The sequence below is a fragment of the Vidua macroura genome, chromosome Z (genome assembly GCF_024509145.1).
Source record: "Vidua macroura isolate BioBank_ID:100142 chromosome Z, ASM2450914v1, whole genome shotgun sequence".
NCBI lineage: Eukaryota > Metazoa > Chordata > Aves > Passeriformes > Viduidae > Vidua > Vidua macroura.
This window is the reverse complement of record NC_071611.1, coordinates 58,265,938-58,283,983: the sequence shown is the minus strand read 5'-3', so window position 1 is coordinate 58,283,983 and position 18,046 is coordinate 58,265,938. Positions and strand designations below refer to the sequence as shown.

Here is an 18,046-nt window from a genome sequence, read left to right as displayed (position 1 = left end):
TGCTAAAATACTATTTTTATTCCTCGAAGCTGCAATGGAACATGCCTTTCTGAGGAACATTAAAGTAATACAGGATATTTGCATAATAATATTGCACATAAAGCTGTAAAATCTAAGACATCTGAATATTCTTAGAATAGGAAGAGCTTGAGGAAATAAATGTGTTCTTTTTTGTTTATAGCTTCGTTTTATATAACTCAGAACTGAAGTTGTTAAAGTGTTTTCCAGTTAGGATTGGAAGGTGCGTTTCATATGCTATGATTATGTAATTTAAAAGGTGTGTGGATCTTTCTGTTTAAAATGTCTCTTAAAAAGACTTTGTCTTTTTTCAGACACTTAGAAACAATGTTGTTGTTCCCAGCTATAAGAAACAAGTGTTGTACTTACTAATCTACTTTAGAGAAATGTTCTTACTATAGTCACTTTTCATTTAAAAGGACTTTTGCATTTCTTGGTATAATATCCAAAATGCTGAGAATTTAATATACAGAATTTATTCCTTCAGTTGCATTTTGTATCTGCTGTTGCTTTCTGTGCAGTCGCCTTTCCCCATCTGTGAACATCTTTCTGCATCAACAGCAAAAGATGTCAAAGATAGAAAAAGCAGACTGAAAATAATACCAAGTTAGGTATCTGAAAGAAATATTTCAAACTCACTCAATTTGTTTCAAAATCCGGAAGTTCTTTTGGAAGAAATACTTGCACATTTACCAGACAGTGAAATGCAGATTACCTAGAGTGAGTGTTTAACCAATACTTAGGTAATGAAAAGTCATTAGGTTTTCTAGTAATTTCCATTACTGGAACGTGTTGGATATTTCCAAATGACAGATTAAAATACAAAATAGTTTGAGTGTTTATTTATTGGATTCTGAGCTTATAGGACAAAAGTACTGCAGTCGTTTTGTGGGAAGGAGTTTGATCTCTGGCTGAGATGTACTCCAAGCTGTTGCTCTGTAGCAAGTTTCATTGAAGAGTATCGAATAACATAACTTCATAGACAAAATATTTCTGATAAAATGTAGAGAACTTAGGGGCTTCAAAATGTTAAATTTCTTGAAGAGTATTTTACTTTGTATTGGCTGTGAGATGATATTTCTTCTTGAAAATGACATATCAAATGGACACTAGAATTTAACTGTTTTGTTTGATTTACTAAAAATCTGAAAATCTGCCTGAGAGTCCCATTAAATGTTTAGACCAGAATTTTCAAACTCTGAGGAAAATGGGAACCCTAAATACTACTTAGACACTTTAGTAAAAGTAATACATTTTCACAATAAAGGCCGGTGAAACCTTGAGTAAAAAAACTCTGAACGTGATATTAACCAGTGCAGTGATTTTTAACTTGAGTATAAATGAATGAAATAGTTCAATATAGAGACATGAACTTCTGTAGTAAGGCAAGGCTCCCACCAACTGTACAGTAGCATTAGTTGGGCAACTGTGACTAATTTGATGTCATCTCCATTCTTCCTTTTTTCCCCTCGTTCAGTTTAAGTTCATCGGTATTCTTAGAGGTCAAAGAACAAAACTGGAAGATGTATTTGTGAGAATTAAATTAGAGTGTTAAATTGTCTTTAAACTGCTGATACGGTCAACTTGTCAAGAAGCATAATGTACTGAGCCTTCAGAATTAATGCATTAACTTTCTCTTGTTAATATATTTCAAGTGTGCAAAAAGGAAAAATAGCAGGTACTGCTGTTTGATCTAGACAGTCTTACTTATGTGTGGGTGCTGTTTGGGGTGAAATCTTTAAAATGTTTGTATTTTGAGTGGTCTGATATTGAGAAAAGTGAGGATTAACTAAGTTATTTGAATGAGAGTTATTCTGTGTCTTTAGTTTTTGATGGAGCTGTGGGAGGTTGCTTTCTTGCGATTCTCTTGTGAAAGCTGCCTAAACCAACATTTTTTCTTTGTAAAAAGATGACGTGGCATGTAGAAGAGTTAAACTGTGTAATCTCAACAGCTGTTGCCTCCTTAGTAACATTGTATATGGTATTTCTGTAAGGAAATGTTTATGCTCATCAGGTGTTTATAATTGTACAGGACTCAGCAGTGACTTAGAGTAACCTGAAGCCATGACAGATGCTTATTCAAGAATATTGATAGAGTATGATAAATTCATTTGGAAAATGGAATATGGGTGGGGAATGAGTGTTTCTAATGTGCTGTAGCAGATGAGACTTGGGGTGTTGGGAAGTGTAGTTCATACAGGAGAGAATTTAACTTCTCTTCATCTGTATTACAAGCAGCCAAAAAACTTGCTATAGCTGGAGCAAGAAATTTTCACATGTTTTGTTAGGAGGAGGAGCAGGTTTATTTCAGTCCTGCACTGATTCCCACACTGAGTCCAAGAGCCTAATGCTTTCTGATGAAAAAGGCATCACTGAAAGCTATTATACAACTAAAGTAATAGAATACATTCAGCTAGGGATGTAAGGGTATACTTTGTTTTTTTCACTAGTCTTTGGCACCTATTGAAATATCTCTGGGAGTATCATGATCTCTTGCAAGAGTTTATTATCTAACCAGATGAGTGAACCATCCAGAATCAAATTTCTTGAAGACAAGAAAATGTGTTTTGCCAAATTTTCCTTAGAGAGTTTTTTCTTCATAAATTCCTTCTTCTTTAGAATATGCATTCATGCTTTTAGAGAGTGCATCAAACATAAATAGGAAGCACTCCTGATTTTTGTAAAAACACTTCAACATCTTTATTACATAACAGCAATTTCAGATTTTAAAAAGTTGATGTTCTCAACAGTCAGATCCCTTTTGGAATATAAGATGTCTGTTTGTTGTGCCTTCAGTCTTTCACTTAAATAATATTTTGAATACACTATTGAAGTCTCTTTTGCACTTCATTTCCACTTAATGCATTTTTATTTAAGGTGTTTTTTTTGTCGTTGTTTCTTAGCAAAAATAATTAGTGATTTTTTAAATAAGAAAAAATAGAGACAATAATGTGTATTTGTACATTTAATGTGTATTTGCAATGAATTTTAATTTGAAAAGAAAAAACAGTTACTGCTTATTTTTATCTTGCTGCTGCTTGCATATGAGCAAACATACATTGAAGAGGAGGGAGTCAGTGGATTATGTAGTAGTAGTTATGTAACTTTATTAGTCAAAGCTGTGATTTCCTTTCACATGGAGACTACCAAATAAAATTAATTAAATGCTGTTATTTAGAAAGCTGTCTCTTTAGAAGAAATGTGGGGCAAGACAAAATAGTCAAGCTTCTTTAAAGCCATCTGTGCTTTGAACATTTTTAAATACTGTGTGTTAGACTTCACTATTGCACTCTGAAAGTAGAAAAAAATGCAGAGAAAGGTAAGAAGCATGACCCAAGGTATAGGGTGGTTTGCATTGAGGAAGAAGTTAAATATTCTAGAGACTAGAGGCAAAGGAGTAAGAAGTATATAGAAAGAAATGTTTTGGAAGAGCCCAAAGGGGCCTGAAGCGGAGCTGTTTTCAGCCTCTCTAGATACATTAATTATAAATTTGTACAGAAATACACGTAAAATTTATCAGGGAAACAAATTAAATCTTGCTTTTTGGGTATGGTACAAAACCAAGAGCTGTGTTGGTTTTTGATATACTACCTCCAGGTTATTTGCTTTAGAGATTTACTTCTATCCTTGATCCATTGAGAAATTGGAAGAATGCCCAAAATACTAGTTAGAATTATGCTTTTGAGATATGAGATTGTACATGTGTATTTCTGAAAAGTAGAAAAATACTCTTTGTCTTCAGATTTAAATACTAATATAGGATTAAAATATTACATGGTAACCCTGGATTTTTACAAGTGTGCAGAAGGATGCCTTTTAAAAAAGAAAAATACCCAAACCATGTCTTTAATACGGTTTGAATACAGACTCTGAAGTAGCAATTCATGAACCAAGGCTTTCATCCTCAAGTCAGGGCTGCAGGGAAGAGAGATATTCAAACATACCCATTTCAGTAATGTCCCCAGCTGGTTTATGTGCTCCTGCAGTTTGAGTCCTAGCTGACTGTCTTAGCTGTAGATACTGAAGACTCCCTATTTATCAGGTGTCTCAGGAATGTCAGTTCTACTTCTGAGTCAAATCTTGGGATCTGTGATGGGTGAGCATCAGAGTCTCTTCCTTCTCAGCTGTAGCCCAGAGGAGTGTTTACACATCTGCTTGTGAGCAATTTGTTTAGTCTTGTAGGACCTGCTTCCTAGAGGTGTTACTGCTGTTGATGCTAACTCAAACTCTAATAATGGGATGGAAAATGGGAATAAAGAAAGAGTGTGGAAATTTCTTAGTGTTGATAAGTGGTATAGCAGATGAGTTTGTAATAGAGCTGTGAACAAAGATATTGGAGAAATGGACATGAAATGATGAGCTTTGTTTCCAACTTTAGATTAAATGCTAACATTAATTAAGTGACTTACAGAATACATGTTTCCCTATACTGAGGTGCCTAGACCATTTTTCCAGATTGTATGTAGAATATTTTGCATTTTTAAATTCTCTTTTGGTCTCTTTTAGGTCCATAATATATTGGCTGAAATGGTCATGGGTGGAATGGTTTTGGAGACCAATATGAATGAAATTGTCACTCAGATTGATGCTCAAAATAAACTGGAGAAATCTGAGGTGAGAGTATGCACTGTGTAGTTTCTAAACTAAAAACAGGGTTCTAGTAAATGCATGCTATATAATGCTCTTTGTCCTTCATAGAAAACTAAATAGTGTAAGCTGCCTGCTTATAGTGCTGAAAATTTGCACTGTATCTCAGGGTATTGTGCCTTTCATCAGAAGTAATAAACTGCTTAGTTGCTGCTGGTTAGATTTTACTTTTTGTGTCTAATTGCATTGTGCACCATTGCTATTAAGATACTTCTGTAGTTCTCTAAGTTTCTGTTGTAGAAAACCTCTCTTTGTTCCAGCCTACTTGTTATGCTGAACTAGTGACTTCAGCACTTAAATGAAATTAGATAAACAAAGTGTGTCTTCAAAGACTACATATTCGTGTCTGATAGCATGCTTCTGAGCATCTGAAATAAATAGCAGCAGTAATACTGCAACACAAGGAAATAAATTGAACTGAAGTGGACTAGATAGACTTTAAAGCCCAGTTTTAGACACTTCAAAGTATTCTGCAATTTTGATAATCTGAACCTTTGGTCTTCAATGAGTGAGAAAATTATATTTGGTATTTGTCCATAATGGGCTGAGTGAGGGATCACACAAAGAGTTTTAGGAATCCTTTTTCAATTCAACAATTAATTTGTGTTTAGGAAAGACATTTGGATTAAGAAAGGATCTTAGAATTACTTTATCTTTGATACAGAATATTACTGTCCCATTAACGTCACCATATGTGCCTTGTAAGCCAAAATGCTGCTGATACATCTTTGCTAAGTCTGTCCTGGATTCTAAATGATGAGAGTAATTCCACAGAGGAATTCACCAAAGCAGTAATATCCAAGTTTCTAAACAAGCCTTTGCTTGAATTGAAGACTTTCTAAAGTTGAAATCAGCTGAGCAGACTGAAATCTTCGAGGTGGCATAAATATGAACTAAATGGCATTTTAGGAGAGGACCCAAAGAACTTCTTAGTTCTAACTGAAGTGCAGTAAAGAGAAAAATTAATTTTTCAGCTTTTTTTTTGTGGTACAATGTATTCTGTTCTTCTGATTCTGCAGTCTCAAGCTGTGCCACCTCAGGTTTTTTTAATACCTTTAATTATTTGTTTTGCACAACTTCCAAACTATATCCAAGAACAGGACAACATGTGAAAAACAAGAAAAAGCTAGGTATGATATGACACAGTACATAGCAATATGCAACTGAAAGGATTCTATAGTAGATTTTGAGCATATCCAGTGTGTTCATTTTAATGTTTTTCTCACACTCAGAATGAAACCGTGATCACAGAGATTAATATTTGGAGTTATTCTCATAATTTTTTATATATTTGAATAACTTCTGTATACATACATTTTTCCTTATTTGATAAAAAAGTAGCTGTGTTCCCAAAAGCTGAACTTGCTCAGCAGCTGTGATATTGCTTCTATCTGAAAGCATTTAATTCTGTAAATTTTGTTACCAAATCAACAGTAGACCAGTCTCTGACTAGTCTTCTGAAACACATCGATTCAGTGCTGCCAGCTGCAATACTTGCTGTCTTCCATTATTCATCCACAAGTCATTCTTTCTTTTAAGAGCTTTTAGTATAAAAGTAGACAGATGATCTGAAAAAAAACCCACATATGACTTGAAGTATATACAAAGCAAGAGGAACTTGCTCCTTTACACTCAGCAATGAATTATAGAAGGTAAAGAAGTAGCAGTGGTAAATAAAAAACACTTGGTGACTGGGATGAAACAGAACATTACATAATCTGCTCACCACAAATACTTTCTTTTTCCTTAGTTCAGTGACTATTTCTTTTCAAATTTAACAGTTACTGTAATGCTGAGATACATCACAATACCTGATAATTATTTCCTTAGATCCTTAATCATTTGTTTCATGTATATCCACAGAAAATTCCTGATTGCTATTTCTTTTCCTTTTGTATTTTTGATCAAGATTTTAAATCTTCAAGTATGTCTTTCCTGAACACATATTTTCAAGACACAAGCAACTCCATGTCAATCAAAATAAGTAATAACTTTATAAATTTTGAATGCTGGTCACTAAGAAATCAAAACTAGTGAATCTTCTTCTTTTTCTTTAATTAAAAAAAATAAAATTTAGAAATTAGTATTGATGTAGTCCATAGTTTAGAGGAGTGCCACCTGTGCCCCACAGCACTGTTGCTTTAGTCCCTTTGGCTCTTAGACCACCATCATACCTCCTGCATTTACACAGCAGCTATTTTAAGGTTAAATTGCCTTTTCTTTTATAGCTGAAATGATGAAACTAATAAAGCTGTAACTGGGTTACATTTTCTGAAATACTCCAGTTTTTATTGTGCCCATCTGGCTTTCAGTAGTGCACAAAATATAGCTATTTAATATCAGGTATTTGTTTAGTTGTGTACTAGGTTTCTAAACAGGCTTTCAGTTAGACTTTAGTGAAAAAGACTGAATGTATTTATTAAATTCACATATATTTGAGCAAAGTTACCAGCTTGAGTAATTTTTGAATATTTTCAACAGAGATTAATTAAACCAATATAAGGGAGTCCCTAGCTTTGATTTGCGATTCAGCTAATATTGTTTGGATGGGCTATAAAAGAAACTATTTGTACCCTGAGAAATGTTGTCTTATATGCATTTCCCTGCCTTTGAGTTTAGTGTTAATCTGTGAATGGGTTTCTGGTCAATCCTAAAGCCAAAGAATCATTGTGATAAAGGGAGGGAATTTGGGAGAGGGGTCATTGGGATTTTATTCTGAGCTTCTGGAAGTACTGTAGGTAAACCTGGGCTACCTCTTCTCTATTTGGAGTGTTCAACTGCGTATGATTTAGATTTTTAAGCTCGGCCTCATTTTTTCTGAACCTCCTGATCTTTTCTGGCTCTTTCCATTCTTCTCTCTTACAGACCTTTATCTTTCAGTCTCCCAGACAGGACAGGTAGAAAAAGGTATTGCTGACTTTTAGAAAAAAATGTACTTTTAACAAAAAGGGAAAGCAAAATGATGTCAAAGGCAATAAATTACGTAGGCCAGACTCAAAAATTATGTGTAAAAATACCCATACTAGTCCTTGTAGCCTACTTTTTGTGCTAGTTTCTTGTAGTTCCCTCATCTTTTTATTGGCTATAGTGTATTTTACTAGCTTTTCATTGACATCATTTTTTTTTTTATTTCTCTTTCTGCATTTTAGAATTTAACTTTTCTTTATATTATTGTTAAGAAACAAAGGGCTATGAACTTGTGTAAATATTCGCCACAAAATGCTGTGAAATTAATGTCAATAAAAATGAACACACAGATAACAAGATATGATGACATAATACAAATAACTTCTTTGTTGGGTGAATTTTGTCCCTGATAATCTAAAATAAGTAATATGAACTCTTTTGCTTCACCATTTAGTATTTTGAGATAAAAACAAAGAACTTTTGCCTGCTTGCAAGGAGAAGTTTCAGAATAAGCTTCAGGTGAATGAAACATGAAAAATCCCACCACCAAAACCAACAAACTGAAATAGATCTGTATAGAGAGAATAAAATTATCAGTACAATTTGTAAAGATGGTGTAGCAATTCCAAAGTTGATCATCCAACCTTAAGTATGTTGAACATAAAATGAGAAGGGCTGTCAGCATGTACTCAGCTTCAGATGTACATTTGCTGTCATTATAATCTGAATGTCTGGATTTTGCCCTAAGATACCCTGGTAACTGCAGTCCCTGAACATGAATGTTAACAAAGAACAGAAAAAAGAGAAGGAAATAGTAAGTTTGAAGTTCAGTTTATGGTCAATGTCAGCTGCTATTTGTTGTTTGAAACATTTAATTTAGCTCAACAGTTTGAATGATCAGTCAGTGTTAATGGCAGTACTTGAAAATTAATTTCTACTTTTTTAAGTCTCTGTGTATTCAAACTGAAGGTATTTTAAACAGGTGGAATCTTCAGCAATTGAAACTTATTTAATTTATGAATAGCTTTGCTCTTTACTTTTTATGTGATCTTCGTAGGATAGTGTACTGCAATACCCTTGAGATTTAACAAATATCACTCCACAATTTGACTTAGTAGCACTGAATTGTAAAAGCATTAGCTAAAAATAGTTCCTGGTAACATGTGACATTTTAACCTAAATTTGAAGTATGCTACAGCACATGAAGAAAATCAAGGACTTGACCTTCATCTGCCTAAGATGTTAACTAGCACTTGTAACATACAGTCCATATTTCATTGGTAGCACTAGGGAGCTTGATCTCAGATTTTTGGTTTGGTTTCTTTTTTGGTTTTGTTTTTCTTTTTGTGCAAAGCTACTTTTCTTTTTCTGTGTTCTGCTCACACATACTCTGTTTTTATTTTTGGGTCTGGCAATGAAAAACAAACAAAGAAATAATTAATCATTCCCATCCATTACTCTTTTTGTGATTCAAGTGCTTAAAATTTCTAAGAGTATGTCTTAAGTCTTCTTATCTGTTTGGCCTCATTTTGATATACTTGCAGACTTCATTTTGGTTTTTCTCTAATTATATTCATTTATTTAACCTCATGAGCAGGGGACATGATCATTCCTTTATATTATGTATCACATCCTTTCATGATTTCATATCCCTGCTGCTTTGAAGTCATACTTGTTCTGAAAAGAAGCATTGCTATGAAACACCAGCAGCAGAGAGGTCCTAGTACCTCTGAAGTATCTGGAAAAGGGTGGCTTATTTTGCAGTGTTAGCCTTCATTATTTTGTTTTCCAGTAGGCTGTGTTTTTTTATATATTTATTTTAGTGCTAGCTAGCTCTGTGTAGAGTTATTTGGGATGACAGTTGGAACATTTTTATTTGTATATGCATATTAACAATGTTTGTGATGTGCAATACTTTACCCAAATGGTCTGAATTTCTTTTAGAGTAAAACAAGGTTGCTGGGATCTCTTTGATATGGAGTTACCATTTGGGCATTCTAAGAAAGGATGATGATAAGAACAAAGAAAATTGATTCCTATGGTGATTAATAATGACCTAAGTAAATTAATGACAGCTTAAGTTTCTTACTTGGTAGATTAGGACCAGTAGAGTAAAAATCCTGTTATTAAATGTGTCTATTTCAATCTATGAAATAGGGTCTTCTTTTGTTTATATGGTATTGCTCTTTAAAAGTATATGAACATGTTTACAAGCAGTTTTTTTGCAATAATGAGGCCTAAAATTTTAATATGCAGCTTGTCAACACTAAAGCATATCCTTCAACAGCAAATGAAATTGAGAGTACAAAGGAGCTGCAGCAAAACTATGTTGTATTGGCTTTTTGTTATACCAACTGTATGCAATTCATACTGTCTTTCTGAAATTGCATTAATTATATCTTAAGAATTTTTAGTTTCACTTGCTTCAGTCATTTGCTTGCTGTGACAGACAATTCATCACTCACTGCACGTTTGAAGCTTGCTACATGTTTTGTTTTTTCAAGTGGAGCAGTTTTTTCTTTGCACATCACCAACTTACCTGCTGAATTACATGATAACAAAGGCAGGTTTGTTGAGTTCAATGTTACAGTGGAAGCTGTATTAATCAGGTGTCTCTAGAAGATGCCTCAAAAGCACATGGGGCTGAAAGTGCTTACCTGTTGTACCTTTGTGTTTATAAATACAGTTCACTTCCAGTAAAAGAAATGGAAGGACTACATACAATCATTTGAATTGTATTTGTTATCCAGCTTGGGAGTTCAAGTGCTTTTCAGTCATTTTATCCATTAGACATTTTTTATGAGCTGTTTGCTCTCTCTTAGAAATGCTGTGTAACTGTATTGTGCTTGATAGGGTGAACATTAATTGTGCTAAATAGCATTCTACTATGCATTTTATGTATCCACTATTGTACAAATTCACTTAATACAGAGAATTCCAGGAGAAGAGAATGTAATAGTTTGAAAATCTCTACTCCAGCATCTGATAGTGAAAGATAATCTCACTGTCAAGAAATGAGGTAATCTAACAATCACAGCAGTTTTGTCAGGGATCTTCACTGATCTTGATCCAGAATGGTCCTCATGAAACATGACTGTTGGAAGTTATGACTGTGTAGGGGGGTGGAAGGGCAGCGATCGTGTCAATTGTGGTATTTTTAATAATTCTCAATTGTGTCTCCATTGTATCCTATGCCATTGGGGCGGGAGGCAGGGACTGTAAGTCTGTATAAAGAGGATAGTAGAAGGCAGGTAAAAATAATAACCAGTTATACTAAAAATGTTATTTGTTCATTAAGAATAAATAACTTCCATTAAATTAGGGTAAAGAATCTCCATCCAAGTCACCCAGAAGGCACCTCTCCTTTGAATTGCCAGCCATGTGCTACCATGCCATTACTTACTATATTTTTCTGGTTTCCCATTGTTTCAGTTATAGATTGTATAATCATTGCTTTTAATTAGTATTTTCATCTTCTCTGTGGAAAACAGTTTACACTGCCCCATTTTGCTTAGTGAATTTTTCTTCCATTACTGCAAATAGGATTCAGAGGATTAAAAGTATTTACTGTTTTATCCAATAAGATCTCACTGGAAGTTACCTCTTGATTTAAAATTAGTATTTCCAAGTTCTCAGATCTAACAGGACAGGGTTGGGCATCTTCATGCCTTCTGCACTGTTTTTTAATAAATAGAAAGAAATTGCAATGCCTAATACTGCTCCTTTAACTTACTGCAGATTCAGGGATGCAGATTTCGGATACTTTCATTTCTTAATACTGCTAGTGTTAGGTCCAGGTTTTCCTGGATTTCCTTTCCTTAAAGGTTTTCCCCTTTAAGAAAATACTGCTATTGAAAGAACAGTAGTGAATGAAGTGAATGACCTAAGGAAAATGAAGGAAAAAGAGAGTTTCAAAGTACTTTTTTGCACCTTTTGAGTTTTACTTAGTCTGTATTTCTAAGAACTAATAATTTGGGTTATGTCAGGGCCAAAATGAGAGCAGATTTGATGACATCAGAGATGCAGTTTTCTGAGCTATCTTCTCTGCCCCCACATGCTTTTCCCAACTTTGGCATGTTTCACATAGGAGGGTTTGACAAGGAAGATATTGTTAATAGATGACTTATAGCTTTCTGGTCTCTGTTTCTTCTTCTGGGAATCATCCCATGACTAAAATCTAGGGATTTATGATGCTTTAGCCTTTCCACATAAAGGGTTAGTTCAGAATCAGAAATTTCAATTGGTTTTATTTTGACTTGGGTTATGTTTTTAAGGGGAGAAGGAAGAACAGTAGGTAGAATTTTAAGTGAAAATCTTATGTTAACTTGACTTTATTTCTTACAAGAGAGTAGTAAAAGGGAGAAAATACTTTTTTTCATAGTCTTCAAAAAGTAGAGTTGTTGTCTGACAAGTGTGTGGGGTGTCTGTCTGCTTTTGTGCAGTAGACCATGTGGACACCGTGGAAGTCAGGTGTACGTACGCCTCAGTAATTTTACCCTGCACTTGCAATGAATTTCAGTGAAAACCAAGAATCTCAAAAGGTTATATTTTGAGTGGTAATCATGTACCAACACTTTTTAATAACCAAATATGACACAACCTTCTCAAGGTTTTTCTTCTTTCATTTTGCTGTATTTCTTGTTCAGAAATACTTTGTATGCAAATGAACTGGTTTCTTCATTCTTTGACAAACCTAAAATTAAAGATCTTCCATTTCTACTGGTTTAGTCTTTTTTAAAACCAATTCCTAGCATCTTGCTTTGTTTCTTGTGGATTGTTCCTTTTTACTGGACTTGCCAGATGCCACACTCTAAAACTAGTCATTCTGAAAATCACTTTGATTTTTATTGTTTGTGAATATTTTTAATCTTACTTTTAAAACATCAAAGTAAAGGTTAATTATTTTTATATATTCAGAGAATTTGGAATATGATGTCTTTTTCTGCTAATAAGAGCCCTTCTTACAAAAATCTTCCTTGCAAAAATAAAAATTATTTTTACACTTTTGTGGGAAGCCTGAAGTAAAACCACATTGCAGATTCTAAATTAACATAGAGAATCTAAACTTTTAGGAGAAACATTTCCATACTTAAAATGAATAGTATGGTTTTTTCACAACTTCAAATATAGTGGAAACACTTACCAGTATTGTTTTATTTGTCCTTAAAATAGCAAGGTTTTGAATAGGTGTTTTCAGAAGCAATAGGGGAAGATGATTTTTGGTATGGCTTCAGGTGTCTGAGCTGCAAATTGTTAGCATTTCATAATATACTTCAGTGTGCAAACTTGGCAGCTACTTTAACTAAAAGGATAACTAAATGGAAGTCAGTAATTCTCTATTGTAAAACTTGCATGTTTATACAGAAAGGCTCTAGTTTTGTATGCAAAGACACTGCATGCAGTAGAGAACTTTAATAAAAAATAGTTGCTATTTAATTTAATAGTTTAATTTAGCATAACTGTGTTGTTATGTAATGCTCAAGGGGATGCAGATATGTTAGTGTAAAATTAGTTACTGTAGGACAACAGGTTATTCTAGTTTGTCTGGAGTCTGCATGCTCTTCATCAACCACAAATGCAAGGTGTTTATCGTTTTCATCTTAGTCTAAGCCACTTTGGAATACCTTTGTGTGTACATATATATGTATTTTTGTATGTGCATATATATACACACAACACATGTGTGTGTGTGCGTGTTGTATGTGTTTGTTCATTGACTTGAATGACATTCAGCACGTTGTTACTTTGAGGTTACTTATTCTGAACCTGTAATCAATGCTAGTCAAGTGTGAACCACTTGAACTTTTAGAATAGGTAAGAGCAAAGGCAGCACACTGGACACCCAACACCTAGAGACTGTCTGTTCTGTAATGTGCACATTACATGTGCTTGGATAAGCCTCCTGTTCCTTCCTCTCATACTTTTCCATCCAGTTGACATTACATGTTTTACATATAAAAAGGAATATGTGAACTGTTTTCTCTTTCTGGTTTAATATTTCCAAGTAACCCATTTCATTCCAAACACAATTACCATGTGGTTTTTCTAATTGTGTAACCGTGGAAATACTTGAAAAGTTAGTTGTCTGTGTAGATTTCTGGTGAATCTTCTTGTAACTGACTTTGCCTGACTTGCATTTTTCCTCGCTTTATATACAGGCTGGTTTAGCAGGAGCTCCAGCCCGGGCTGTTTCAGCTGTAAAGAATATGAATCTGCCAGAGATCCCAAGAAATATTAATATTGGTGACATCAGTATAAAAGTACCAAACCTGCCCACTTTTAAATAACATGGCTACTCCAGGTAATACCAAGGAAGAAATGTAATAGAGATTTATTGCATAATTGTTTAGTAAATAAACATGTCTAACTTTTACTGTTTGGATAAAACTCAAGGTACTGCATAGACATAATCTGAAAAATCAGAGTGTGGAGTTGAATGTTGCTTTTGTCTTGTTTGTGAAATTAAAGGAAAGGGGTAGTTCCCATGTGATTTCTAAATTACATTCCTATGCCCTTGCAAGGCATATCACTGTGTCTCAGCTGCTGCAGTATTTTGGGGAAGTATTTAAGGTGTTCTTTGCTTTGTATAACCTATAATGCTGAGGTTTTTTGTATATTCACCAAAGTCTACAATTAGTGTGTTCTTTAACTACTTCTGTTTGTCATGATTATTTAAGACTTAAGTGCAAAATCTGCATGAAAACTTTTAACTCATGTTTTGTTTAAATAAAATCATAACAAACTGGACTTTGAAATACCTGTTTTTTGAAGTCTACTGTTTGCAATAAACAACGTTATTTCCTATTCAGGGAGCCAATTGACTATATATAAATACTGTTGTAGCAGGCATTGATGATGTAGTTTAATCTCTGAAGGGCTTACACAGGGGTATTGTGCTGAACATACTGGCTCTTTACATTTGTCACAAAAGCTATTCATTATTTTACTGAAGGAAAAAACTGCCTTTACCGAAGATCTGATTACTTTTGTTTACATATACATGTAGCTACTTATACAATCTGATAGACTTTCACTGATGGTCTGACTTTGTTTTGGGGAAAATGGGCCCTGTCATTGCCGTATGTTGTGAGAAGCACAGAATGGGCTGAGGACACTATATTTGGGCAGCTCAAACCTGTACATGAGAGTCTATCAAATAATGTAATAAAGAAAGGCACTCTGGAAAGATAACGGGGGATACTTTAATAGGGCCTCTGTGCCTGATGACATTTGTGATTCTCTACTTTGAGAATTAGATTTATGAGACACATAGTATTGTCAAGATCTCAGAGAAATCTAAATGCTATCACCTCTGCGTAAGTTGCTCAGCTCTTAAACTCTTCTGTGATTTAAAAAACATAAAAGGGGGATAGTGATTGTTTTTTATAATCATGCTCTTAACCTCTGTGTGATGTACAAGTCTGTTTTAATGAATAATAAAAATATAATTGGGATATTTAAGAACTCCTGCAAAGCCTTTTTTTTTTTCTCCAAAGAAGTATTTAGTTCATACTGTATATGAAAATGCAATAATACTGTATCAAGAACCACACATTTCAGGGCTAGTCTGAGAGGTCCTGCATTGCTTCAGGAATTTGGATGTGATGTAAATTCAGTATTGTATTCCTTTCAGTTGAATATTAAGACATAGTCTGTAGGATAAGCTCTGAAACACATCACATTTTCTGTTTGATCAACAGTAACTAACATCGTTTGGGAGCATTTGAAAGAGAAAAAAAGAGAAATTACTTCTGACATAGAAAATCTGATATGATCCGAGGAATTTTAATGTATTTCTTAGGGTGGGGGTAGGGGGAGAACAACAACTTCATGTATATTCTTTGTATTACATTTAGTAAACATCGACTGATATACACCATTTAAAAAATGCTTTTGAAAACAGAATGGCTCTCTCCCACGCTCTCGAAAAGAATATTTATTCTTCCAAGTGAACTTTCTTAGTTTGAGGCTTCCAAAAATTTCAGATGGAATTTAATTAAGTGCCTCTTTATCATTTTGACCAAATAAATTGAGAGAGTAAAACATGGGGCCATTTCCACCCCCCCTCACCCTTGTGAGGTATTCCTCAGTAGTCCTGAATTGGACATCTTAGTACAAAACTGAAACTCACCATTTCACCTGCTTTTGCCTACTTTTGTTTATCTTCTTAATGCTTGGCACATGTGACATTGAAAGTAAAGATGTTGAAAGCTTTCGTCATTGTTGCCCCTGTTATGATATGGTTACTTCTCCTGCCAGTGGAGGAATAGGACATTTTGAAACATTTGGTACTCTGACCTACAGAATGTTCTTTGGGCTATTTGTTAAAGCAATTCAAAATTTCAGAAATTCTTCTGAGTCCTCTATTTTTGTCTCACTTTCTTCCCTCTATTTCTTTTTTCAGATTTGTAAGCTTATGTAGTTAAAAAAAATTTCATTCCTTGCAGAGAAATATTTTCTGTCTTTATTTGGATGAAACACCCAATAGAAAGTATGTCTGAGATGCCTCTTGACATGAAGCATATTTCAGATAACTTCTTACCTGTCAATGGTCAGCCTGTCTTTCATTTTAGTGATCTAGGTTCACTATGTTCTTCGTTTTTAACAATTATATGGCTATTCTAAATTCTGTTGGTTTAGTTTTATGGGTTTTATAACTGTTGTCTGTGCTGCTTTTTTCTGACCTGATGTGTCTTCTGCCAAAAGACTTTTTCTCTGGACAGTTCCTCTACTGACACCAGGCTTTTCATTAAGCTTCTCTGTGACTAGCCAGCAAATACTTAATGTGAGGCTGTAGCTCAGAGCCGGTGCTTCCTTATTCAGAAGATCTTTAGATGGAAAGAAACACTTAATCAGATTTTTCACAGTAAAATTGCACTCCTTTCAATGACAAATTCTCATCCATAGAAGAGACTCAATGGTAGCACTTCCCCTAAAACAAACACTGATGCTATGACCATGTTGGGTAGCTGAACCTGTCTGCTTGCCACCCCTTTGCCAGAGGAATATCTTTACTTTGCCTGGGGAGGTACTGTCCTCTTACCATGTCGTTACACACTGCTGGGAATAGGGGATACTTGTTTAATAGAAATTATGGAAATAGTATCTTTTACCTTCTAAGGCTTGCCTTGTGTCATATTCAGATATTCATAGGCTTGCCACAATATTGATCTGCTTTTGTTCTTCACCTTCATGAGAATGATGTGCCTTTTGAATTCTTTCTCCTATTTCATCAATTTCCTGTCAACCACTGCTTAGGATTTAAAATGAAAACAAAATGTGGAATCTGAATGATTAAGCTCTTGATTATGAATTGAAATGTTTTTAATGCTTTTATAACAGAAAAACCTACCCTTAGCAGATATAGGTGTTTGTGTATATGAATGTCAATATAACATAAGTCTTTTGCACATTGTTAAAAAGGAGAAAAGGTCATCTTGAGTCATCCGTCACCTGCAGAAGACAGGCAACTAATTTGACATTCTCCAAATCCATAGGGCCTGCCTTTTAAGTGGTATTGTTAAGGGTACCAGCATGTGTAAATGAATCACTGAAAACCATTTTTCCTAACTCCAGTCCTCTCTTAGAACTGCAAAATGGATTCTTCTAAACAAATAGGGCAGAAAGGATAGTATTTCAGTAGGATGAGTGGGCATTATCGTCTGCCTCCATAGACCTGGAACAGAGCAGCTAGTTTTCCCACTGGGGCAGGGGCAGTAAGTACTGCTGAAAAAACATTTGGCTTTTCTTTTGTTAAAAGGTAAGTATCTCATATTGGCAGAGAATGCTGTCTGTGGTATCGGCAGCACAGACAGTGAACATGCTGTGTCATTGTGTTCTTCTCTCCTCCCTGGACACCACTGTTTTGAATATATTGCAGGGAAAAGGGAAAATTTTACATTACAATTGTATACAGAATTCCTCCTCTTTAACAGCTGTTGCTGCTGAGATTCATTCTGCTTGACATGGATGGGTGGAGGAAAGTGTCATTTGTTGCAAGGAGAAACAAGTTCAAGCCAAAAATTCAAATTGCTGCTGCCTTCCTGTGAGCTCATTTGACCTTTTCTTTCTAGCAGCACATTTCAAAAAAATGCTAAAATTAGTCCTGAGTTTTACTTAGGCCTATGGTAGTCAAATGAGAACTTGCTACAGTTCTAAGGGTTATGTCATAAAACTCCTTGATACAGAATTATAGCATATGCAGGGCATACCGAAGGAATTGTCTGCTTATAACTGTTAAAGAAAAACAGAGGCTAGGTCTTGCAGAAAATATATTTCTCAACTTCTGCACAGAATATTCATAACTTTTAGGAGAAACAAGGAAAGCAACCAAGTACTGCCAAAACCTGACTGAAGGTGAACAATTAATTTCACAAAAAGTACTGTTTTGTTATTTGCTGTTAACAATTACCATAACAAATCATAAATCTTTTTCCATTGAGGAAAATGATCTGTCCTTGCAATTTTTGGTGTT

At 34.5% G+C, this 18,046-nt stretch overlaps 1 protein-coding gene across 2 annotated transcripts in view; it reads left to right on the top strand.

Annotated features, from left to right (window-relative positions):
• Positions 1-15,036, top strand: part of AP3S1 (adaptor related protein complex 3 subunit sigma 1) — a 30,213-nt gene extending 15,177 nt beyond the window's left edge. The window contains exons 5-7 of one of the 2 annotated variants that reach the window (XM_054004416.1): positions 4,525-4,632; positions 7,531-7,572; positions 13,731-13,801. In XM_054004416.1, coding sequence (XP_053860391.1) covers positions 4,525-4,632; positions 7,531-7,566 — 144 coding nt within the window. In that variant the 3' untranslated portion in view covers positions 7,567-7,572; positions 13,731-13,801. Of the gene's footprint in view, positions 1-4,524; positions 4,633-7,530; positions 7,573-13,730 lie in introns of both variants that reach the window. The other variant, XM_054004414.1, reaches the window with a different exon arrangement.
• The last annotated feature ends 3,010 nt before the right edge of the window (positions 15,037-18,046 follow it).